The sequence below is a fragment of the Argopecten irradians genome, chromosome 15, assembly GCF_041381155.1.
Source record: "Argopecten irradians isolate NY chromosome 15, Ai_NY, whole genome shotgun sequence".
In the NCBI taxonomy this organism is placed as follows: Eukaryota; Metazoa; Mollusca; class Bivalvia; order Pectinida; family Pectinidae; genus Argopecten; species Argopecten irradians.
This window is the reverse complement of record NC_091148.1, coordinates 19735114-19761963: the sequence shown is the minus strand read 5'-3', so window position 1 is coordinate 19761963 and position 26850 is coordinate 19735114. Positions and strand designations below refer to the sequence as shown.

Genomic DNA, 26850 nt, shown 5'->3' with positions numbered 1-26850 from the left:
TGGAAAGGAAATCAACACATATTTTCAGTCTATGTTAAAATCAAAGTATAGGCGCTTATTGGGTTTAATATGGTTAAGTTAGCCCAAAGGTTTGTAACAGGGATTTTGGAGAGAGAGGCCTTCTTTATGTATATTGAAGAGCATCAAAACCAATCGCAAATATTTCAACAGTTTAAAGTCTTATCTTATTTTTGGCTGAAATACGATATGCCAATTGCATAAGTATAATGTTATAAATATATAATAGGATGTGTATAATTATACCATAGTCAGTTCTTCTGTAGTGAGATCTCTCCAGTGATTCCTTTCAATTGTAAAACCTCTTCATCAAACATGAAGCCCAGAGGGCCTGTATCGCTCACATGGTTTGTAATGCTATGTTCTGAATACAGGTTCATTATTTCTTTTCTAAAGGAATTTTGATATTAACCCCTATCAGGCCCCGCCCCTCCTGCCCCCAGGGAGTCGGAGCCAAAATTTATACAAACTCTGTTCCCCTTTCCCCAAGGATGCTTCTGGCCAAATTTGGTTAGAATCCATGAAGAACTCTATGACTATACTAGTGATTTAAAGAATTTACCTCTATTTCCCCTATTGGGCCCCGCCCCACCTGCCCCTGGGGGCCAGAGCCAAAATTTATACAAACTCTATTCCCCTTACCCAAAGGATGTTTCTGACCAAATTTGGTTACAATCCATGTAGAACCCTATGACAAGTAGCGAATTAAAGGATTTACCTCTATTTCCCCTATTGGGCCCCAACGCTCCTGCCCCTGGGGGGTCAGAGCCAAAATTTATTCAAACTCTGTTCCCCTTTCCCCAAGGATGCTTCTGGCCAAATTTGGTCAGAATCCATGAAGAACTCTATAACTAGTAGCGTTTTAAAGGAAATGTTGATGGACGGACGGACGACGGACACCGCGCCATGATAAGCTCACCGGCCCTTCCGGCCAGGTGAGCTAAAAACAGTGTAACAACCTCCTTCATATTCATCAGCTCTGTCAAAGTGACAGTTGTAACAATAATGTTAACCAACTGCGAGACAACCAGAAAAAAACAAAAACTTCAAACCAAACAAAATATTTCTTGTTTATTGAGTTCCAATATGCAAAAGTATACTTATGTAAATTTTCTATAATTACAAGGTATTTTTTCAGACATTAATACTGAATAATTCATCATAGTTCTAAAAATTTGTTTAACAATATCGGATCCTCATCTAATATTTACATAAGGAGTAAGTGGATCTTATGTATTGTTACTCTTGCAAAGAGATTTTATTAGTTCAAAGGGTCATGTAAGGACGTGCCAGGTTTGTTGGTGGAGGAAAGCCGGAGTACCCGGAGAAAAACCACCCACCAGCGGTCAGTACAATGTATCTGGCATCTTTCCCACATGGGATTACCACTCGGCCACCTCGGCCCCTTCTTGTCTGATCCTTGACTTCACTCTCTACAATATACACCCTGGTACATGTACCTGTAGATATCCTACATCAGATTATTCCTATGGGGAAAGTTAATGCTGTTTTAAACTGGAGATTTGGACGGTTTTGTGTATAAATTAGCAAGTTCTAAAACAAAAAGCAGGGAAAAAAAAGACCTGTATACAAGAGGACCCTTGATAGTCTGAACACTCGGATTGCACATTTTTCAGACTGCAGGATGCTACTTACTACGTCTGTAATAAAACATGTTGCTTGATATTTGCGTCTTGATCATTGCAGGTGCACTGTTATTATTGAAAAGAATTTTCACTGTGCATTACTCTGCATTTGCAGAGTTATCTGCCCTTGCGGGTAGATATTAAATGTGACGTCATGTGTTTGCAAGCGTAACATCATTCTTTTAGGAGAAAATTATGTTAATTGCACTCACCCAATAATGACGTAACTATTGATACCTACCCATAAGGCAGCTAACTCTGTAATATGCAAAGACAGAATAGGTTTATGCTAATTAAGACTCAATGTCTTTTGGTCACAATCCAATTTAGTATTTTTTTCAGAAAGTTTAATCGACTCAATGTACATGTATATAAGCAGCCCCCTCCCATAGTGAATTACCATACATTTTGTCCTTCATCAAAAGGAATGTAAAATTTAGGTATACTCATATTAGAAGTCTAAACACTGTCCCTGATAAAAATGGATTTCATATGCCTTTTTGTGGAATAAATGACGGTTTCATTTTTGCAATGACACAACATATAGCTCTATCTGAAGATATAACAGAACCTCAATGTAAATGTAAAGACATGAAGTATTATGTACATTAGTTTCATTTATACATGAACTGGCAGTATGTACACCTATATAAAATATCTACATAAGCTTAGCTTACCAACTACCAAGTATATGTCACCAGACATCAACATTGTCCTGTATACTTTTGTTTTGTTTCAATGCAATAGCTATTTGATATATGTCTCCAATTTTTGGCCTTTTAAACTTTGACACCGACCTTTGACCTATCCTATTGACTTTAGTACAAATGTCTTCCCTTTCCATAATTAATGGTATAGGGGGGCGGAGCCCAATATCCCACTGACCAATCACCGGGCAGTATGTAGCCTGGCCTTGTGCTCACACAAGCATATGTACCTATTTAATGTTGTATACACAACAAAGAATTCACGTGTAGTACCCGGATTGTTTGATTGACAGCTGGTGATCCGTCAGTTGACAGATACACAAAATGTCTGACATCGCCTTCTGTCACAAAATCAGCTGACCTTGACCTTGTAGACCTTTTGTAAAGTGACCTTGTATCTGTACAGCTATCACTTTGTCCATGCTTATCAACCATGAACATCACAATCTATAGTCTCAGATTGACATTTGCCCCAATCACCTTTCACTTCATTCTATGAAAGTGTGGTATATCATCCATGAACATCATTTATTGATAATTTTTGCCGTTAGTCCAAGGGCTGTCTGCTACATAAGTGTCATTGCGTTCGTCATTACTTAGTAATGATTAGCCTTTACGCTTCAATTCCTCGATTCCCTGTGAGAAATGGCTGGCCTTTGAGATTCAGTTGTCTCCCGAGTGTTCCAGCCTTGGTGCGAAATGAAATGAATTGAGTTTCGGTCTTAGTGACACACCAGTATAAAAGCTATCAAGCGATACATCATTTTGTTGAGGGTTTCCAGTAGCTGTGATGTGAAATGTCTGTAGCATGTTGGAGAGGAAGAGAAACAGTACAGATTCCGCTGCTACTTTAGCTACACACTGGCGCGGGCCTGTAGAGGAAAAAAATATTTATTATATGTCTGAGGTAAAATTGATTTAAAGATTCTGATCACACAAACACTAAACATTTTGTTAAGTCACCATCATCAGACATTTATGTACATTACTTTACTGGTTTTGTGCTATTAGGATATATTTACATAAATCTTTCTTTTCAACCAGAAGAAATGTTTAAGTTGTTACATAATAATTCATTATATATGCATCTGAATTAATTTTAGATGTGAATATTTACAAACATGATACACAGACTGGCTTTACCTGCCACTATATAAAAATTAAACAAAGGCCCAATGGGCCTGAATCTCTTTCCTGTTACCTAGTCTGTTCCTGGCGCATACCATAGCTAGACCTATAAGATAGTGACCTACTAAAGGTTTGATGACCTTACATGAAGGTCAATCATGTAATGGAGCAAACTTCACCATGCTGCTAAGGTTTCTCTGCATGCCACAGGCCCAATGTGATTTAAAAACTAACTTATTTATGACTTTTGAGACCTTGAATAACAGTCAACAGTCAAGGTCATTCATTTTAACAAATTTTGTAGCTCTAGTCATCCTAGCATGTTTAATTGCATGAACAAGTATCAGGTCTACATTGTATGCCTCTTAAAGTTATTGTAATGTAATCTCTGTGACCTTGAAAGAAAGGTCATTCATTTAAACACACTTGATTACAGTTCTTTCTTACAGCATGCTACATAATGTACAAGACCAATATCAGGTGTCTAGTAAAATAGGAGGGTAAAGCACTTGGGTTAATTAACTAATTTCATTTCTTACCCATTCCATACATATGATATGGCTTGCCCTCTGTAGATTCTAAAAATCGATCTGGGTGAAATTTCATCGGCTCTTCCCAGAATTCTTCATTAATGTGTGGCTGACGAAGGTCACAAATAACGATGGAATCTTTCGGGATTTTGAATTTCCCAATCATAGTCTCTTCTGTGTTTGTACGTAACGCTGTGTTAACAACTGGGGGAAGAAAAGGTTTAAAGGTCAAGGTCATTTCATATTTTGTATATAAAAGGAACTTTATTAAACACTATGGTGGGCATTGAGATGCAAGATGACCTGGAGAATTTACACTATATATTTCAAATACTCCCTGTATATAAAAAAGTTACTCCCTTGCAGGAAGGTATCAATTGTGATGTGAGCAATACTCAAATTGTTTTCTCAATGAAATCTGATGTTACCTGTGCAAAGACATTATGTCACACTCAATACCTACCAATAAGGGCAGGAAACTCTTTAATATGCAAAGGTAATTTGGTTTGTTTAATTTAACATCCTGTAAACAGCCAGGGTCAATTAAAGGAAATGCCAGGTTTGTTGGTGGAGGAAAAACCCAAAGAACCTGGAGAAAAATCATTGACCAGCGGTCAGTACCTGGCACCTGCCCCACATGGGATTTGAACTATGAACTTTGTGTGCAAAAGTGAAACAAAGAAAGGAATCTGATGAACAATCATGAAAAAATATATATCAATTGTAATTTTAAAGATAATAACACGGTATATTATTCTGCGATACTTACTCGTCCCTGCTGATCGGCCCAGCTCCTTCAGTGTAGCGTCTGTATAAGGCAGATTAGCTCTGTCCTCTAATGTTACCTGTCTGTCCTTCCCTACAACCTACACAAGCAAAAACTAGTTAGCATCTGATTTTAGAAAGGTTTGGTTTGGTTAGTTCTACGTTCTATTAACAACCAGGGTCATTTAGGGACATGTCATGTTTAGATGATGAAGGAAAGCTGGAGTGCCTCGAGAAAAATCAGAGACCAGTAATCAGTAACTGCCCCATATGGGGTTCCAACTCACAACCCAGAGGTGGTCTAATTATGGCCTTGTGGTAATAATACATGAACATCTTAATGCAGAATTTTGTAATTAATGTTTCCTGAATAACCATGCTTAAAAAAAAAAAAAATATTAAAACTACAAATTTAAAACTAGCATAATTTTCTGACAAAATTTTCTAAACGACCAGAATTTTCTAAATGACAAATATCAAAAAGTACGCATATATTAGTCCCCTAAACCTGTCTATATTATAAGAGGTTTTTAAAATATTTTATATTTATATATTAGGCAAAAAGAAAAAAAATCAAAAAGCCTAATAATATAGGCAGGTTTAGCAGACTAATATAATTATATGTTACCAGAAAGGCAAATTAAATTTGATATACATGTGTATATGTATGTAAATTATTAAGTAGTTTGTTAAAGTTTTTAAAAGCCTATAGGCTGGTTTACGTTCATTATGACTTCAACAATAATAACAGAATTCCTGTGCAAATTTTCATAATATACGTCTTAGTGAGTTATGATGGATGCTTGCCTGCCAAAATATGCTAATATCTGCTAATTAGCATACTGAAAATATAGCATTGGTTATTATACACATGTTTTGTCTTGATTAAAGCATGATACAACTGTAAAATATCCATATATATGTACAATGGTCTTTCATACGTCTAATTGCTCAAATGTTTCAGCTGACATGTATTTTTTCACGTTTAAATTTATTATACCTGTACAGGAAATTTTCTAAATTGTATACAGTTGAGTTAATTACCTAGCTATCTAATGTAGTTGGTCATAGAAGTAAAATATTCTAATATCAAAATCTGTAACAATTCTGGACCCAGTTTCATGTACATTCCTTCACTTAAAACTCTAAGGAAAGCATTTGAGAAGTTAAAGAAAAATCTTCAGCTATTAGATCCTTAAAATTTGTTATGGAGAGTTTTAAGTTAAGAGATTTCTTAAATCTATGGAATGTTCATGAAGCTGGACCTGACATCGTAAGTTAATACTGGAAGGATAGCCTGATAGTAAATATGACTTCAGTAGTATTGTCAAGGTCAAGGTAATGGTCATCAAGGTCATTTATTTGAACCTGAATTGTAACTTCTCACCTTAATATGTTATAGCCTATATATACAGCATGAAGGTTTCAGGGGCTTTTGCTTTATTTTGAAAATATTTGATTCTTTGACCCTGACTCCTGAGTGAGCTTATGTTAAAAGTTAGTCAAGGTCATGCAGGATTTTACAAACCTGATCTATTTCCTCCTGACATCGTCTCTGAACATCCTGGTACTTTGACATATAAACCAGTTGCCATAGCAACATAGATGTGGTTGTGTCAGCTCCGCCCAGGAACAGATCAATAATACTGCGGAAAAAGTTTGGCTCTGAAAAAGAAAATATACATTTCAAATTGAGTCTTAAGTTAGGATTTTTTTCAGTGTATATATAGTCAAACTGTCTATAAAGACCACCTATGGGACAATGGAACGTTGGTCTTTATAGCCAAGTACATACATCAAATCGTGTAGAAATCGCCCATTGGGACCCTGAGAAAGCCCATGGTTTTATTTTAAGCATAAGGTCTATATACTGAGGTGGTCGTAAGGTAGGTTTGACTGTAATTATTAAATGTAGGAAATCTATTTCTGTAAAATTTAAGTTAGGATTGTACTTCATGAGTTGTAGTTGTAGAGATGATTTTGAACAAGAGATCCCAGAGGGATCTTGGCGGCCACCAAGGAATGATCTACATCTGACAATGGAAAGAGGGATCTTTTCTCTGCTTTTTAAACTTTTACTACATATTAACTACATACGAAATTTGAGAAACTTCAATTGTCAAAATCCAAGATGGCTGCCTAGTGTCGGCTATCTTGTTGACCGATCGGTCCGAAAATGCAATTAATGGCTTGCACAACTAGGGCCTTAAGAGAACCTAGTCAACCTACATGTGAATTTAAGAGAGATCTCTTTTGTGCTTTCTGAGAAATAGCGGACAACAAATACAACTATCAAAATCCAAGATTGCTGCCTAGCAACTATCTTGTTGACCGATTGGTCCCAAAATGAAATATGCACAACTAGGGCCCTAGGGGAATTAACCTACTATGAAATTTGAGAAAGACGCCAGGACAAGTTCCGCCCTTTCTGACAAATAGCGGTGGCAAGATCGAAATGTTAACAGATGGAAGGACTGACAACTGACCATGAATGAAAAGCGATTTGAATAGCCCATAATGGTTGGCTAAAAATTACATGGTGTGTATAGTTGAGATATATTGCTGGAATGTCTGACTTCTATTATTGTTTTAATGACAATGTTGAGGCATATCTTGGCGATTTTTTATAACAATACAGTAATTTAATTATCAGTTAAAGGTTTTATCAGTCTAATGTTCTATTTACAGCCAGGGTTATGTAAGGGCATGCCATGTTTGTTGGTGCAGGAAAGTCAGAGTACTCGGAGAAAAACTATCAACCAGCCATCAGTACCTGGCAACTCCCCCACATAGGATTCGAACCTGCATCCCGGAGGTGGAGGGCTTGTTGTAATATGTGGGGACATCTTAACCACTCGGCCATCGTGACCCCAATTTTATCAGTTTAATGAAATTATCATACTGTTGGCAAAAGCAAGAATTGAATGTCAAATTTTGCCATCTTCATGCTTTTGGAAATTGATTACTGTTAAAAATATTTGCATCTCACAATATGAACAGCAATTATTTTTAGCATAAAAATGATTTAAATAATAGAATGTATTAGTCTCGGACCTGAATATTCCTCTTGTTTGCGGTCCTCTGCGCTCAGACTCAAGAAAACATCCATATAATCCAAACACTTATTCACATCCAACTTCTCAGCATGTTCCGATAAACATTTTTTGAAGAACTCAAAGATTTGATCTTCTCTGGTCCTAACCTGCTCAAACTGAAATAATTAAGAAATATTATCAACAAATTGCCATCAGTGTCAAAACTGTGCATGAAAAACATTGTTAGCAATATTTGGGATTTGACTTTTTTAGTTACCAGTGTTAATAGAGACTTAGGACTTCAAAATCTGACCTTTGAACTTGCGAGTCTAGCGAAGACAGGGAACATGTTGGCGGGGTTGGCCGATTTACAGTTGTTCAGTAAGAACAGGATGTTCTCCTTAAGGGTCAGGAACTCTTGGTCAGTATGGTCAAACCTACAAGGACAACGGAAACATGGATTTCAACTATCTATATAGGGATGAAAACTTTTGTTAATTAAATCAATGGTAAATTCTTTGTATGTTAATCTAATATGAAGTATCACATGACGCATTCTCGAAGATCAAGTAGTTGGTTTCATTGTCATTTTATCCACCCCTAAACCATCCTCGATATTCTAGGGGTTACTATCACTGTCTTTATATTTTTATAAACCATCTGTGATATTCTAGGGGTTACTATCACTGTCTTTGTATTTTCATAAACCATTCTGTGATATTCTAGGGGTTACTATCACTGTCTTTATATTTTTCTAAATCATCCTCGATATTCTAGGGGTTACTATCACTGTCTTTATATTTTTATAAACCATCCTTGATATTTTAGGGGTTACTATCACTGTCTTTTATTTTTCCAAACCATCTGTGATATTCTAGGGGTAACTATCACTGTCTTTATATTTTTATAAACCATCCTCGATATTTTATCCTGCAACTGTCCCACATACTGACCGATAACTACTGCCGGATAAACTTGTGCTTTATCCGTCGATACGATATGCTTTATCCGTCAATACGATCACGTGAATTTGTTCCATATCTGACGGAACTTTTTCTAACTTGACCCAGAACTTGAACCTTCCGGTGAATGAAACGTCATTCAGTCCCGCTAAAACGTGACGTCACATTCATCGAAATGACGTCATTTTTACGATATCGAAAATCTCGTATGGCGGTGTCGTCTTTTTCTTGGCTCATGACAAAGGTATGTATTGTTAAGTAATTCTTTAATGGGTATTGGTTGTTATTTGAGTATTTTCATTTCCTTTCAGTGATATATCACCCTGAATAGAATTACGGTTACTGTTTGTGAATGCGCTTACTTATTTCCCACGGCAGTAAAAAGGAGTACACTCTCATTCGGTTAAGTGAATGAATCTTTACCTCCGCATCAAAGAAGCGTCTCGCTTCGAGCGAAACAAAGTAAGGAACTGTCAATTTGCTTTCGTTTTGAAAGCCATAATGGTTGCAGGATAAACAGAATACACGGTTAGTATCTTACAATTCAAGTTTTATTTTGGTGCTCGACACTCGGCAAAGCCTCGTCATCTCGGCTTTCCTGAGTCTCGCACCAAAATAAACCTTGTATTGTAAGATACTAACCGCGTATTCTCTATCAAGGGGTTACTATCACTGTCTTCATATTTTTATAAACCATCCTCAATATTCTAGGGGTTACTATCACTGTCTTTATATTTTTCTAAATCATCCTCCATATTCTAGGGATTACTATATCACTATCTTTATATTTTAATAAACCATTTTTGATATTCTAGGGGTTACTATCAATGTCTTTATATTTTTCTAAACCATCTGTGATATTCTAGGGGTTGCTATCACTGTCTTTATATTTTTATAAACCATCCTCCATATTCTAGGGGTTACTATCACTATCTTCATATTTTAATGAACCATCCTCGATATTCTAGGGGTTACTATCACTGTCTTTATATTTTTCTAAACCATCTGTAACATTCTAGGGGTTACGATCACTGTCTTTATATTCCCCTAAACCATCCTCAATATTCTAGGGGTTACGATCACTGTCTTTATATTTCCCTAAACTGTCCTCAATATTCTAGGGGTTACGATCACTGTCTTTATATTTCCCTAAACCATCCTCAATATTCCAGGGGTTACTATCACTATCTTTATATTTTTTATAAACCATCCTCCATATTCTAGGGGTTACTATCACTGTCTTTATATTTCCCTAAACTGTCCTCAATATTCTAGGGGTTACTATCACTATCTTTATATTCCCCTAAACCATCCTCAATATTCTAGGGGTTACTATCACTGTCTTTATATTTTTATAAACCATCCTCAATATTCTAGGGGTTACGATCACTGTCTTTATATTTCCCTAAACCATCCTCAATATTCTAGGGGTTACTATCACTATCTTTATATTTTTTATAAACCATCCTCCATATTCTAGGGGTTACTATCACTGTCTTTGTCTCATATTTTTTAATAAACCCCTAAACATCCTCCATATTCCTAGGGGTTACTATCACTATCTTTATATTTTTTATAAACCATCCTCCATATTCTAGGGGTTACTATCACTGTCTTTATATTTTTATAAACCATCCTCAATATTCTAGGGGTTACTATCACTATCTTTATATTTTTTATAAACCATCCTCCATATTCTAGGGGTTACTATCACTGTCTTTATATTTTTATAAACCATCCTCAATATTCTAGGGGTTACTATCACTATCTTTAAATTCCCCTAAACCATCCTCGATATTCCAGGGGTTACTATCACTATCTTTATATTTTTTATAAACCATCCTCCATATTCTAGGGGTTACTATCACTGTCTTTATATTTTTATAAACCATCCTCAATATTCTAGGGGTTACTATCACTATCTTTAAATTCCCCTAAACCATCCTCGATATTCCAGGGGTTACTATCACTATCTTTATATTTTTTATAAACCATCCTCCATATTCTAGGGGTTACTATCACTGTCTTTATATTTTTATAAACCATCCTCATCTATTTTTATAAACCATCCCTCAATATTCTAGGGGTTACTATCACTATCTTTAAATTCCCCTAAACCATCCTCGATATTCTAGGGGTTACTATCACTATCTTTATATTTTTTATAAACCATCCTCCATATTCTAGGGGTTACTATCACTGTCTTTATATTTTTATAAACCATCCTCAATATTCTAGGGGTTACTATCACTATCTTTAAATTCCCCTAAACCGTCCTCAGCATTCCAGGGTTTGTTATTACTGTTGTTATATCTACCCTTTAATTATGTCATAGCAAAACTGCATGAAGGCTTTATATACAACAACAGATAAGCCAAGTTGTTAGGTTCAACCTCGGTATGATGTATACCAAAAGAATTGAGTAACGGCACATTGTATGACTTTGAAGTTGGAAGTTTATCTTGAATAATCTCCGAAAGAAGTTTGTGTAGGCTTGTGATTAGTCAATTATTTTCTCCTGTACTGCCTTCAGTTTCACAAAGATAAATTAGTCCTGGGGTTGATATTACATCATTTATAGTAACTCCTTGGATATCGAGGAAACCAGAAAATGTTGTTTTCAAGATACATTCAATAAAATGACATTTTAAACAATTTAAATTTGATTTTTTTTTTTTTTTTTTTTATATTTAAAATTATATTTTGAACACAAGGCATCTATTTGTATTAGAAATTAGATCTAAGTATTCAGGGTATTGGGACAAACTGTCAAAAAGTAAACTAGTACCATTTTCACCATAATTATCACCAAGGACCATTGAAAAATTGTAAGAAAGTGCTAGGAAGAGGGCTTATTAGAGAAAAAAATGTAATCTGTGGACAAAAAGTCAGCCATGTCTTAACTTTTTTTTGTACTCATGGCACATTAATCTGCTTAAGTAAACATTGACATGCCTTGTTTTCTTGAGACACATGCATCCGTCGTGATTCACATGGTCTAAGCATCACACAATTTAAAACATCGTTTATTCCATTTATTCCGTGGGATTGGGATGTTTATCTAACTTCTACTCCTTCAGGAGATGGGAGCGGTAGGTATTAAATGCTCATTACAGGGAAGTTATAATCTGTATAGCCTCAAAATGCTTATACTGTATTCGACCCAATAAGCGTTCTGAGGGCTCTTAAAAAATTATAATATAAGGGGGCTATTCACAGAAACAAATATGATTTTTCATGAAATTATCAAACAAAGCAAGTCAAAAATAAATTTAAAAAAAAAAAAGAATCAACAGTATTCAGTCTGCATTTAATTAGTAAGTGAAATTTAATTAGTAAGTGAAATTGAAGCCTAAAAAAGATGGAGTTGCACTTATAGGGATGGGGGCGATTATTGGGTCGAATACGGTAATATACTATTGCCCTATATTAGATAATGATAGATCATGAAATTGTTAAAAAATGCTCAATATGCAACATTTTTAAGTTGTTTTTATGCATTCATTCTTTTAATCATAATATGATTAATAATATGCAGAGCACAATAAATTTTTATTTTTCATATTTAAAAAAAAATATTTCCGGGATATTAGAAATGAATTATTATAGGCCTAACTTCTTGTTAATGACATAGATGTTTACATGAGTGTCCATGTATAGGAAGGCGCATCACACTGACAAAATGATACATTGCAATAGACATCAGGAAATCCCCATCATTGTGAATGCTGCATCACTGTCTGTCATAATACACACGGAAGTGAATAACTAAGGGGGCAACAAAGGTCACAGGTTATGGAGGTCACAAAGGATATATTAACTTGAACATATTTGGGACAAACATATGCGTGTTCCAATCACATACACAGCTTTTATATAAAAAGTCAGAGGTGAAATGGACCTTTGCTCTATCTTGCTAATATTTTTAAAATGGTTTAATCTATAAAAAATATAAGACAATCGTCCCTGACCTTTAAAGTATAAATGATAAGACAATATTGCAGTGCCTCATCATCTTGGTATAGAAGATCATGTTTGACCTTTAGCCTCAAAATAGTGATTCATAATTGACCCCTAACCTTGATATGAAAAATGATCTAATTATAGTTCTAGTCCTTGATCTCAGATGTCATTCAATTCTTTCGACTTCTGTAAAGGAAAATTAATTGACCTTATGTCTATAACCTTACATATATATCAAAGATGAAACCTAAACCTTGACCTCTATAAAGGAAGGATTGCTTAACCTTTGACCTCTGTAAAGTATGGATTGCTTAACCATTGATCTCTTTGAAGAAAGGATTGCTTAACCCTTGATCTCTGTAAAGAAAGGATTGCTTAACCTTTGACCTCTATAAAGGAAGGTTTGCTTAACCCCTGACCTCTGTAAAGGAAGGATTGCTTAACTGTGGACCTCTATAAAGGGAAGGTTGCTTAACCCTTGACCTCTGCAAAGGAAGGTTTGCTTAACCCTTGACCTCTGTAAAGGCAGGATTGCTTAACCATTGACCTCTATAAAGGAAGGATTGCTTAACCCATGACCTCTATAAAGGAAGGATTGTTTAACCCTTGACCTCTATAAAGGAAGGATTGCTTAACTGTGGACCTCTATAAAGAGAAGGTTGCTTAACCCTTGACCTCTGCAAAGGAAGGTTTGCTTAACCCTTGACCTCTGTAAAGGCAGGATTGTTTAACCCTTGACCTCTATAAAGGAAGGATTGCTTAACCCTTGACCTCTATAAAGGAAGGATTGCTTAACCCATGACCTCTATAAAGGAAGGATTGTTCAACCCTTGACCTCTGTAAAGGAAGGATTGTTTAACCCTTTACCTCTATAAAGGAAGGATTGTGCAACCCTTGACCTCTGTAAAGGAAGGATTGTTCAACCCTTGACCTCTGTAAATGCAGGATTGTTCAACCCTTGACCTCTGTAAAGGCAGGATTGTTCAACCCTTGACCTTTGTAAAGGCAGGATTGTTCAACCCTTGACCTCTATAAAGGGAGGATGATCTCTGAATTTTGAGTTTGAATCCCATTTGGGGCAGTTAAATTGCTAGGTACTTACCACTGGTCGAAGATTTTTCTATGGTTACTCCGACTTTCCACCAACAGCTAAATCTTGGGTGTCCTTAAATGACCTTGGCTGTTAATAGGATGTAATTCAAATAAACTGAACCGAATTCAGACCCAGGATTTAGTCTGGACCTGGCAACTATTAAATTTATATGGACTCATGAATGATATTTTTTAATATGTATATATGGTTTTAACTACAAATGTTGATTGGGTGACTCCTCATTACTGTATTTTTAGCAATATTTCTGAACAGGAGCAATATCATTTTTTATTTATAATATCATTTTTTATTTATATTTATAGCATCTTTTAACAATTCTTGTAAATAAACAATTTTGCACACATCTGTTCCATTACTTTTTTTTGAAATCCGAATCAATCATCGTTTTAAATTATATGCTTCTTTTATAGCTAAAATTTATTTCCTTTGAAATATGAAACCATACATAATCTGATCTGAAAAAATACATGCTGTATCATTCTCTATAGGGGCTTAGTTTTTAATGTCTGGTAAGTATTTGTTTCATATTTGTTTCAGACATGGATATATGACTCTAGTCGTAAATTCAAGCTCCTTCGTGACAAATATTTCTGAGATTTTTTTTCTTCTGAAACACAATGTATCATACCATATATATGCACTATGTAATATTGATCGGAAGGTTTAGATTTGAGTTTCCTGTTGACATTGAGCTCCAGTGATGATATCATATTTGTATGTCTGGAACCTGATTTTACTTACAGTAAACAACAAGGCCCAGAGGGGAGCTTTATTTCAGCCTAATGTGTTTTCTACATTTAACACATTCCTAGCTTATAAACAATCTATCATATTTACATTGCCTGAAGGGCCTAGCATATACATGGAGAATATCTGTATGTACATACATATTTAGATTTGTGACTTATATTACTGAAATAACAAGAGAATCAAAAACTCAATTACATGTCCCTTAAACATTTATCCCATACAAGACAATTCTATTGTTCAGATCAATCTAAATAACCATTTCAATTGAGTTAAATTTCTTGGTGTAATTGATACTTGACAGTCTGATAATATAAAGTCATTAATTTGAACTGAAGTGTTTTGGGTATCCGACATTCCATTATTTGCCCTCCATATCTTAGTTGTGGTGTTGGAGTGGTCAAGATGACCGATATTCTACCACTGATACCCGCAATGGGGCCGCGGTGGCCAGGTGGTTAAGATGTCCCGACATATTACCACAAGCCCTCCACCTCTGGGAAGCGGGTTCGAATCCCATGTGGGGCAGTTGCCAGGTACTGACCGCTGGTCAGTGGTTTTTCTTCGGGTACTCCGGCTTTCCTCCACTAACAAACCTGGCACATCCTTACATGACCCTGGCTGTTAATAGGACTTAAAAATAAACAAACCAAACCGCAATCTTTACATTAGGTGATGGTAGCCGAGTGGTTGAGATGTCTGAACTTTAGGCATTATTGGAGCAGCTGAATGGTAAAGGATGTTTTTGCCCTCAAACTTTAGACAATGGTAGCCAAGTGGTCAAGGTGTCTGACCTTCTATCCCCAGCCCTCAAACTTTAGACAATGGTAGCCAAGTGGTCAAGGTGTCTGACCTTCTATCCCCAGCCCTCAAACTTTAGACAATGGTAGCCAAGTGGTCAAGGTGTCTGACCTTCTATCCCCAGCCCTCAAACTTTAGACAATGGTAGCCAAGTGGTCAAAGTGTCTGACCTTCTATCCCCAGCCCTCAAACTTTAGACAAGTGGTCAAGGTGTCTGACCTTCTATCCCCAGCCCTCAAACTTTAGACAAGTGGTCAAGTTGTGTCTGACCTTCTATCCCCAGCCCTCAAACTTTAGACAATGGTAGCCAAGTGGTCAAGGTGTCTGACCTCTATCCCCAGCCCTCAAACTTTAGACAATGGTGCCAAGTGGTCAAGGTGTCTGACCTTCTATCCCCAGCCCTCAAACTTTAGACAATGGTAGCCAAGTGGTCAAGGTGTCTGACCTTCTATCCCCAGCCCTCAAACTTTAGACAATGGTAGCCAAGTGGTCAAGGTGTCTGACCTTCTATCCCCAGCCCTCAAACTTTAGACAATGGTAGCCAAGTGGTCAAGGTGTCTGACCTTCTATCCCCAGCCCTCAAACTTTAGACAATGGTAGCCAAGTGGTCAAGGTGTCTGACCTTCTATCCCCAGCCCTCAAACTTTAGACAATGGTAGCCAAGTGGTCAAGGTGTCTGACCTTCTATCCCCAGCCCTCAAACTTTAGACAATGGTAGCCAAGTGGTTCAAGGTGTCTGACCTTCTATCCCCAGCCCTCAAACTTTAGACAATGGTAGCCAAGTGGTCAAGGTGTCTGACCTTCTATCCCCAGCCCTCAAACTTTAGACAATGGTAGCCAAGTGGTCAAGGTGTCTGACCTTCTATCCCCAGCCCTCAAACTTTAGACAATGGTAGCCAAGTGGTCAAGGTGTCTGACCTTCTATCCCCAGCCCTCAAACTTTAGACATGGTAGCCAAGTGGTCAAGGTGTCTGACCTTCTATCCCCAGCCCTCAAACTTTAGACAATGGTAGCCAAGTGGTCAAGGTGTCTGACCTTCTATCCCCAGCCCTCAAACTTTAGACAATGGTAGCCAAGTGGTCAGGTGTCTGACCTTCTATCCCCAGCCCTCAAACTTTAGACAATGTACCAGGTCAAGGTCTGACCTTCACCAGCCTCAAGACATGGTAGCCAAGTGTCAAGTGTCTGACCTTCCACCTCTAGCCTTCCATCTTTGAGCGATAGCAGCAAAGTTGTCAAGTTGTCCGACCTTTTACCTCTAACCCTCCACCTTTGAGCGATGGTAGCTAAGTGGTCAAGGTGCCTGACCTTCTACCTCTAACCCTCCACCTTTGTGTGATGGTAGCCAAGTGGTCAAGGTATCTGGCCTTCTACCTCTAACACTCCAACTATAGACAATGGTAGCCAAGTGGTTAAGTTGTCTGACCTTCTATCTCTAGCCTTCCATCTTTGAGCAATGCATGCAGCCAAGTGGTCAAGGTGTCTGACCTTCCACCTCTAGCCTTCCATCTTTGAGCGATAGCAGCAAAGTTGTCAAGTTGTCCGACCTTTTACCTCTAACCCTCCACCTTTGAGCGATGGTAGCCAAGTGGTCAAGGTGTCTGGCCTTCTACCTCTATCCCTCCACCTTTGTGTGATGGTAGCCAAGTGGTCAAGGTATCTGACCTTCTACCTCTAACACTCCAACTATAGACAATGGTAGCCAAGCAGTCAAGGTGTCCAACGTTTTACCTCTAGCCTTCCATCTTTGAGCGATGCATGCAGCCAAGTGGTCAAGGTGCCTGACCTTCTACATCTAACCCTTCACCTTTGTGTGATGGTAGCCAAGGGGTCAAGGTGTCTAGCCTTTTAGCTCTAATACTCCAACAATAGACAATGGTAGCCAAGTGATCAAGATGTCCAACCTTTCACCTTTGTGTGATAGTAGCCAAGTGGTCAAAATGTCCAACCTTCCACCTCTAACCCTCCACCTTTGAGCGATGGTAGACAAACGGTCAAGGTGCCTGACCTTCTACCTCTAACCCTCCAACTTTGTGTGATGGCAGCCAAGTGGTCAAGGTATCTGACCTTCTATCTCTAACCCTCCACCTTTAGACAATGGTGTCTGAGTGGGCAAGGTGTTCGAGCTTCTACCAGTAGCTTTTTAGTCTGTCTGATCTTGAGCTTAACCAATATGACAGTTGCTAGGCAACATGCTGCCAGTGGTTGGTGGCTTTTTTACAGGTACTCCAAAATTGCTCTCCCATCAAAACCCAGGATTTCATTATTCTATCATTATTGATTAGATTGTGTAACAATTTACATAAACATCCTTTATAATGAATACCAAATAAACAGAAACTAATCCTAAACTATACCATGTACAAAAACTGATACCATCCATTAACTGCATTGTTTGAAATCATTAGAATGATTGTGGACTGGGGTATTTGACCTCGTTTCTATGGTAACTCTAACAATGATATTAGATACAACAAAACTGGGGCACTGATGCAAGAAACTCATTCTCTAACAGAATATTTACATTTGCATTTTCAACATAAAGATTACAATATCTAATGAATACATACACCATTTTGCCAACATAAAAAGAAAATACCCAAGGTAACCCAGTTCAGATTTAATAGTACAAAACCTACTCAGTCTGAAATCAGTCTGAAATCTGCATGCTGACATAGAGTACCGTTTATTGTGTAAGACTACTGACACTAGTCTACAGAAAACATGAGACTGCACTATCACACTACAATCTACTAATTACGTGATGAAAATTTAATGTCTCATGCATAAAAATCGACCATAATGTGGGGCTTTAGTTTATTACATGTATCCATACCCTAGTCACGATAATTTAAGTGTACTTAATAACCTATTAATTAATACCAACCCATCAGCAAGGACCAGATATAGAGGAAGGTAAAAGCAGGGAGCCAAATTACATATTTTGCCAATTTATTACCCATTTAACCAAACAAAATGTATTGACTTCAAAATTAAAAGTTAATCTACCAAAAGATGATAGAGGTATGGGGAGTGGTGAGGGGGGGGGGTGAGGGTGTGTGTGTGGGGAGTACTGAGAATGTGACGACAGTGATAGCAACCCCTTGAGTATCGAGGATGAAAGGACAGTGATAGTAACACTTGGAAAACCGAAGATATAACAACAGTGATAGCAATCCCTGGCATATCCAGGATGTAACTACAGTGATAGTAACCCCTGGAGTATCCAGGATGTAAGGACAGTGATAGTAACCCCTGGAGTATCGAGGAAGTAACAACAGTGATAGTAACCCCTGGAGTATCGAGGAAGTAACAACAGTGATAGATACCTTGTGGTATCAGGGATGTAATGACAGTAATAGTAATCCCTTGTGTATTAAAGATGTAACAAAGGTGATTATAGTCGCCCCTGAAGTATACAGGATGTAATGACAGTGATAGTAACCCCTGGAGTATCGAGAGTGTAATGACAGTGATAGTGATTCCTTGAGAATGGAGGAGGTTACGATATGAATGACAGTGATAATAATCATTGGTACATCAAGGATGCGCTAACTTACCGTTTACCCACGGCTAAACTGGCCTAACTTACTGTTTACCACGCATGGCTATGCTGGCTAGCCTAACTTACGTTTACCCACGCTATGTGGCCTTTTACCCCACGCTATGCTGGCCTAACTTACGTTTACCCACGCTATGGCCTAACTTACCGTTTACCCACGGCTATGCTGGCCTAACTTACCATTTACCCACGGCTATGCTGGCCTAACTACGTTTACCTATGTGCACTCTTACCGTTTACCCACGGCTATGCTGGCCTAACTTACCGTTTACCCACGGCTATGCTGGCCTAACTTACCGTTTACCCACGGCTATGCTGGCCTAACTTACCGTTTACCCACGGCTATGCTAGCCGTTATGTTAAACACAGATCGTGTCATCATACTCTCTGGTTCCAGCGCCGTCCCCTCCAGCGCCGTCCCCTCCGCACGTTTGATTTCTTTAAATGTCTCTGTTAGTTCAGTAAGAATCTCATTCTCTAAATGATGTTGTCTGGAGGCGTCTGATTGGGTGGTGATTAAGAGACTCGACAGTTTGTGCCACAAGTTTCCATTGGTCCAGAATAAACCTGCAAAGTAAAATAAACCTATATACATACTTGACCATTTTAATTTGAAGTTCAAATGAACCAATGAATTTTTAAGTACATGTATGTATATATATATATTAAACATACAACTAACATTTAGGGTTTTAATCAAGAAAGGAAGTAAAATATATAGAATAAAAAAAACTTGTGAAAGATCAGTATATCCTAAGATATATGGTTTTAATAGTTTAACATCCTAGTGACAGCCAAGGTCATTTAAGGACATGTCAGGTTTGCTGGTGGAGGAAAGTCAGAGTACCCAGAGAAAAACCGCTGAGCAGCGTTCAATACCTGGCAACTGCCCCACATGGGATTCAAACTCGGGAGCCAGAGATGGAGGGGTTATGGTAATATGTCATGATATTTTAACCACCGGCCACCACGGCCCCTAAGTAGTATGGATTGTCGTCAAAATCCAATATGGTCACCAGCCACCATTGTCTGACTCGTCCCTGGGGTCGTATAAAATAACCTTCGTTTATCAGTATATAAATGCATTAGCTATGGATCATAAACTGTCCTCATACATATTTTAGTTGTAAATAATCCCTATTTTATTAGGTATGTTTAATTTGCGATGGAGGTTTTCTTCTGAATTATAAATACAACAACAAGAATTCCAATTATGCTAGAACATTGAATTTTTTGTCTCAGTCTCTACATTGTTTGCTTTATTAGTGATCTCGTACATCCTATATAAACAGTCAGCGGCCAATTGACTGTTTGCCAGGCGATGATGTAGCCACATCACATTCTCGAACATACATGTGTATCTTTTCAATAAGAAAATGTTGCAGCATACAAAATGCAAAATGCAAATTCACATGGTGTTTGATTAACAGCTGATGAGCTCTCAATTCAAGAATGTTCCAGGTTTAGAAGGCAGAGGAAAGCCAGAGGATCTGGAGAAAAACCATCGACCTATAATCTTACAACGCATATTAGAACATGTATATTATGTACATTGTACCGTAACCCTGCTAAACCATTGCAATCCACTCTCAAGTCCTAATACCGGATTTGACCCAATAAGTGCCAAGGACATTTAAAAAATTTAAAAAAAAAATGAAAAGGTGCTAATAAGATGAAATTGAATTGCAAATCTATACAGTTTTGTGTAGTTTTGGTCTTTATCTATGCCTTGGCAATTGAAATAAAGGCCTCAAAAAGGAGGAGGGGCGCTTATAGGGACATGGGCGCTTATTGGGTCGAATACGGTATATTTGAAAGGTCAGTCTACCCTACATGATGGGGTGGGGTTGGGAACTAATTATTAGCAAAATGTAGAACTTTCAAAAAATTCTGCCAGATAATATAGACAATTCGCTCTAAGAGTACATTAAAACTTGCACATATTTCGGAAACAAACCAGTTCTAATGGAAATTAGATTAGTTGGTTTTACTGTGATATGTCAGAAAAGCCCACTGCAGTCAAATGTATGTGAAATGTTCAATCGCCATTACACATAGCCTTGTATGCCGAACCCTGACCCTTGCCTGTGTAGTAAAGCATTTTTTGTCTAGAACTACTCTAAATCGCTCTTACAGTTGTGGTAACATTATTAGATGCATGTTCTTGTCTAAAAATAATTTCATCAACTCCTCAGTGGTTATGTATTGCATTTGTTTAACGTGCGTGACTTTGACTCGGGTAAGGGAACAGCGTACATGTTGTACCTGCTTAATTGTGTTGATCAACGATCTGGAATTTCAATGGTATTAATCAAAATACTTAACAATGTTGTGGAATTTGTCACTAATTCTTGTCATATGGTTAATAAGGAATGTAGAACAATACATTTATGTCATATTTTGCTTCATGGTTATGTAACGAATTAGCCTTACTGAGTTGTCCCTTTAACTCGTTCTGTACTCATGGCACATGAATTTGTTACAGTAAACATTGTTATGCCTACATGAATTTCATGTAACTCCTTCAGAAGAGGGAAGGAGCGTCTATAGGGGGAGGGCAAATACACGGTACAACTCCTTCAGAAGAGGGAAGGAGCGTCTATAGGGGGAGGGCAAATACACGGTACAACTCCTTCAGAAGAAGGAAGGAGCGTCTATCGGGGGAGGGCAAATACACGGTACAACTCCTTCAGAAGAGGGAAGGAGCGTCTATAGGGGGAGGGCAAATACACGGTACAACTCCTTCAGAAGAGGGAAGGAGCGTCTATAGGGGGAGGGCAAATACACGGTACAACTCCTTCAGAAGAGGAAGGAGCGTCTATAGGGGGAGGGCAAATACACGGTACAACTCCTTCAGAAGAAGGGAAGGAGCATCTATAGGGGGAGGGCAAATACACGGTACAACTCCTTCAGAAGAAGGAAGGAGCATCTATAGGGGGAGGGCAAATACACAGTACAACTCCTTCAGAAGAGGGAAGGAGCGTCTATAGGGGGAGGGCAAATACACGGTACAACTCCTTCAGAAGAAGGAAGGAGCGTCTATAGGGGGAGGGCAAATACACGGTACAACTCCTTCAGAAGAGGGAAGGAGCGTCTATAGGGGGAGGGCAAATACACGGTACAACTCCTTCAGAAGAGGGAAGGAGCGTCTATAGGGGGAGGGCAAATACACGGTACAACTCCTTCAGAAGAGGGAAGGAGCGTCTATAGGGGGGAGGGCAAATACACGGTACAACTCCTTCAGAAGAGGGAAGGAGCGTCTATAGGGGGAGGCAAATACACGGTACAACTCCTTCAGAAGAGGGAAGGAGCGTTTATAGGGGGAGGGCAAATACACGGTACAACTCCTTCAGAAGAGGGAAGGAGCGTCTATAGGGGGAGGGCAAATACACGGTACAACTCCTTCAGAAGAGGGAAGGAGCGTCTATAGGGGGAGGGCAAATACACGGTACAACTCCTTCAGAAGAGGGAAGGAGCGTCTATAGGGGGAGGGCAAATACACGGTACAACTCCTTCAGAAGAGGGAAGGAGCGTCTATAGGGGGAGGGCAAATACACGGTACAACTCCTTCAGAAGAGGGAAGGAGCGTCTATAGGGGGAGGGCAAATACACGGTACAACTCCTTCAGAAGAGGGAAGGAGCGTCTATAGGGGGAGGGCAAATACACGGTACAACTCCTTCAGAAGAGGGAAGGAGCGTCTATAGGGGGAGGGCAAATACACGGTACAACTCCTTCAGAAGAGGGAAGGAGCGTCTATAGGGGGAGGGCAAATACACGGTACAACTCCTTCAGAAGAGGGAAGGAGCGTCTATAGGGGGAGGGCAAATACACGGTACAACTCCTTCAGAAGAGGGAAGGAGCGTCTATAGGGGGAGGGCAAATACACGGTACAACTCCTTCAGAAGAGGGAAGGAGCGTCTATAGGGGGAGGGCAAATACACGGTACAACTCCTTCAGAAGAGGGAAGGAGCGTCTATAGGGGGAGGGCAAATACACGGTACAACTCCTTCAGAAGAGGGAAGGAGCGTTTATAGGGGGAGGGCAAATACACGGTACAACTCCTTCAGAAGAGGGAAGGAGCGTCTATAGGGGGAGGGCAAATACACGGTACAACTCCTTCAGAAGAGGGAAGGAGCGTCTATAGGGGGAGGGCAAATACACGGTACAACTCCTTCAGAAGAGGGAAGGAGCGTCTATAGGGGGAGGGCAAATACACGGTACAACTCCTTCAGAAGAGGGAAGGAGCGTCTATAGGGGGAGGGCAAATACACGGTACAACTCCTTCAGAAGAGGGAAGGAGCGTCTATAGGGGGAGGGCAAATACACGGTACAACTCCTTCAGAAGAGGGAAGGAGCGTCTATAGGGGGAGGGCAAATACACGGTACAACTCCTTCAGAAGAGGGAAGGAGCGTCTATAGGGGGAGGGCAAATACACGGTACAACTCCTTCAGAAGAGGGAAGGAGCGTCTATAGGGGGAGGGCAAATACACGGTACAACTCCTTCAGAAGAGGGAAGGAGCGTCTATAGGGGGAGGGCAAATACACGGTACTGTATTCTGTACATGTCTACCTTAACAATATGATATTTTTGTTTACAAAAACCTAGTGTCACCCTTTCCAGATCACCGACTTTCAGGCTGTTTGATATGTCATCCATGATTAGATTTTTGAACCTGAATTCACAAACATCTTTGGAAAATCATGATATATTATCACTTATTTTTAACTACATGTACTTTGATTTTTTTTTTTTTCTCAATAAATCGGTATAATTTTTTTTTTAGAATGAGGACTATCTTAAATGACCTCTGTAGCTAGAAAATTTAATTCAATTATATAGGCTGTAGTAGAAGGTTACGGGAACTAAAAAGAGTAATTTTCAGTTCTCATATGACCTTTGACCTGAATAAGAAATTAGTTAACACTTTACCAGCCACTTTATTTATATCTTTTATTGCACATTCACACAAGGAATAGTTTTTATGACAAAAATGAAAATCAACATTTCAAAAAACATACACTCGGGTTTGATGCAAGTAACTGTATCAAATTCTTATAAAAATAGTTTAAAAGTGCAATTTTTAGAGCCAAATGACAGTTGCAAACATTAATTGTTTTTGGCTATACCCTGGGGTGGAAAGACGATAGAAAGGGGTGGTCATTTGGGACCCCTGGAGAGTGGTCTGAATAAACAGTCTTTGTAGGTGTGTGGTCGCTAAGACACGTTTCACTGTATAAACTTTCAGCTAGGAAATCTTGACTTCAACATGAAATCAAAGTACTGTAAGTACTGAAGGAGGTGTTATTCAAAATCATGAAAAAGACATGTAATTTTCACAATTTCAAAACTATATGGTATTTTTGTTAATTAAGATAAAGCATAGAACAGCTCCTCAAAGTCCATGCACATACCGGTATTCTCCAATGATCTTATCCCAAAGGAAGTGTCCTATGCTGCAAATTATGGCAAACATTGCATCAGGTTTCTGAAGTTAACTGTCATGCTTTATATTTTCTAGACGTAATGTTTGAAATAAATTCCATGACAAAATATCTATCAGTTTGCCTTTTACTAATACTGCACTAGGCTTTCCCCGTCGGTTGTTTTTATACTTGAAATACTTCACCAGTCATATATACTGACCTTTTCTACCATCTGTTTTCATAACCATGCCCTTTTAAGTCTTTCGCTAAACTCCTTGAATGTTTCTATACCTTTGTTATCTTTATATATACATTACAAAGATTCATTGTGATTGAAAGAAAATACAATGGTTCAATAGAACGCATTGGTCACTTGCTACCTGGTATTTTCGATCTATTAATGCTACCATCTAAGTATAAGATCCAAAGGACAATGGTCAATATACTGTATAAAAAGTGATGAATATAAAAATACATGTACTAGTTTTTTTTAAAATTCATACAAGGTCACATATAAGGACAAAGTTGGATTCACTTAAAGAGACATGAACCTAAATAAATTGTAAAATTGAGTAAAATATATATTTAAGACGCATCAGATACCTTACGAAGTAAAATGTATCAAATAATTATAATGGAAATTCCATCTTTCTGTATTTTGAACCGGCCCGGTCGAATTTTGCAGACTGCAGTGTGATAAAAAAAGTAGTGTTGAACTTTAGTGACCTCCCAAATGCACTGCATAAATTAAATGAACGTAAACAAGATGGTGGGTCGAAAACGTGGGTGAAGCTAACACAAACGAATTTCGATAGAAAACAGAGTATATCAAGAGTCAGTAACGTGCGCGATTGGGAAAGTAGGTACATATAAATGGATCGCTGTAATGCAAGAGACAGAAGCAACTTTCCAGTTAATACTTGCGTGATGTACATATATGTGCAATTAAGTCAAGAACCTCCCCGTCATATGAAAAGTCTCGTTTGAATTCTGACTTATCATTGAAGTACGCTAAATACAAATTGTTTTATTACTAATATTAACAAATATGGCTTCTACTTCATATGTCAACGATCGTAAATTAGAAAATCAACTTAAAATGTGGAAAACTAATATTCATTATCGTGTCAGCAAGTTTGTTGTTCATTATAATCTCGCTTTCGACCAGCTTTCGTTTTTGTGTTCCCAAAATAGAATATGACGGTCTATGACGGTCTATTTTTATCATTTTTGGGGTAGGTATTCCCCACATTTTCCTGTCGTTTTAGATAACCAATCATTGTAATAAAATATTCAAGAAACATCTGAAAACCATATCTGAGCATACAGAACAGCTTTATTTTAGGTTCATGTCCCTTTAATACCAGTCCTCTTAGCTATAATATTGACAGGAAGTTGTTACAAATAGCTTATTTGAACCCCGTGACTTTGACCCCGTGACTTTGAATAAAGGTCAATGCATTTGATTCAATTTTTGGACATACTTTAAAGCCCCATTCTTTGTATTAAAATTTTACAGTTCTAATAATGTATAAGATCATCTGCACTAATGACAAGAAGTCAGTCCAAAGTATTTGGCTATTTTTATTCATGTAACCTTTAGGTAAAGTTTATTCATTATTTTTAAATATCAAAATCAACACAAAGTCATATAATTGGTAAATATGTATGTAATAATGATACTAATAATCACTATTAGTATCCACATGCAAGGTATATCTTTCTCTTCATGATTTTTTTTAAATGGCTGTTAAATAGTTGCACTTCTCCAGTAATATTTTGAAAAATATTAAACAATGACTTAATATATCAATCTTAATATTGATTCATGATTCATCAGATGTAAAACGGAATAAATTAATAAAATAAACTACCTTTTTTCATTTCATTTTAAGAAACTATTATTTACATTTTACTGACTATCATTAAAATACAAATCATAAATATCTTTCATCTAGTTGAATTGATGGAAAAAATAATATTATTTCATGTAAGCCAACATTGTGTTTTATATTTCATTTTATTCCATATTTTTCGTCTATTTTTTATGTCCAAGAGATAAATACATATACGCTCGTATCTATTCTGTTTTACATTGATTTATTGTACTCTATTTAACTTTTTTATTGGCCATTTGTATTTTAAAGTTACCTCCCTTACAATACTGCATGCGTTTCACGGTGATGTTTTTTCTTGCTTTCTTGCAGAGCGCTCGATTTTTCTTGATAAGAAATATAAATCACTGATTTAATTATCACTCATTGTAATGAAAATTTTTATCAATAAAACATGTATCTGCTTGACCAAGAACGTAGTTACAAATCCTTGGCTTGACTCGGTACACTGTCAAAAGATCGTGGCCATTTCCTCTCAAAATTCGTTCTTTAAGGCCTATGGAAGCTATGATATCTATTTACAATAAGCCAGGTGACTATAGTGTATCACA

The 26850-nt window shown here is 37.8% G+C and overlaps 1 protein-coding gene across 1 annotated transcript in view; it reads right to left on the bottom strand.

The window, feature by feature from the left end:
* Nucleotides 1-1076: 1076 nt before the first annotated feature.
* LOC138309854 (cytochrome P450 2J6-like) overlaps nt 1077-26850 on the bottom strand; it is a 46412-nt gene continuing 20638 nt past the window's right edge. Inside the window, exons 2-8 of the mRNA XM_069251095.1 lie at nt 19308-19545; nt 8143-8266; nt 7849-8005; nt 6323-6459; nt 4799-4895; nt 4039-4233; nt 1077-3243 (exon numbers count right to left, since the gene is read on the bottom strand). Coding sequence (XP_069107196.1) covers nt 3035-3243; nt 4039-4233; nt 4799-4895; nt 6323-6459; nt 7849-8005; nt 8143-8266; nt 19308-19545 — 1157 coding nt within the window. The 3' untranslated portion in view covers nt 1077-3034. The remainder of the gene's footprint in view (nt 3244-4038; nt 4234-4798; nt 4896-6322; nt 6460-7848; nt 8006-8142; nt 8267-19307; nt 19546-26850) is intronic.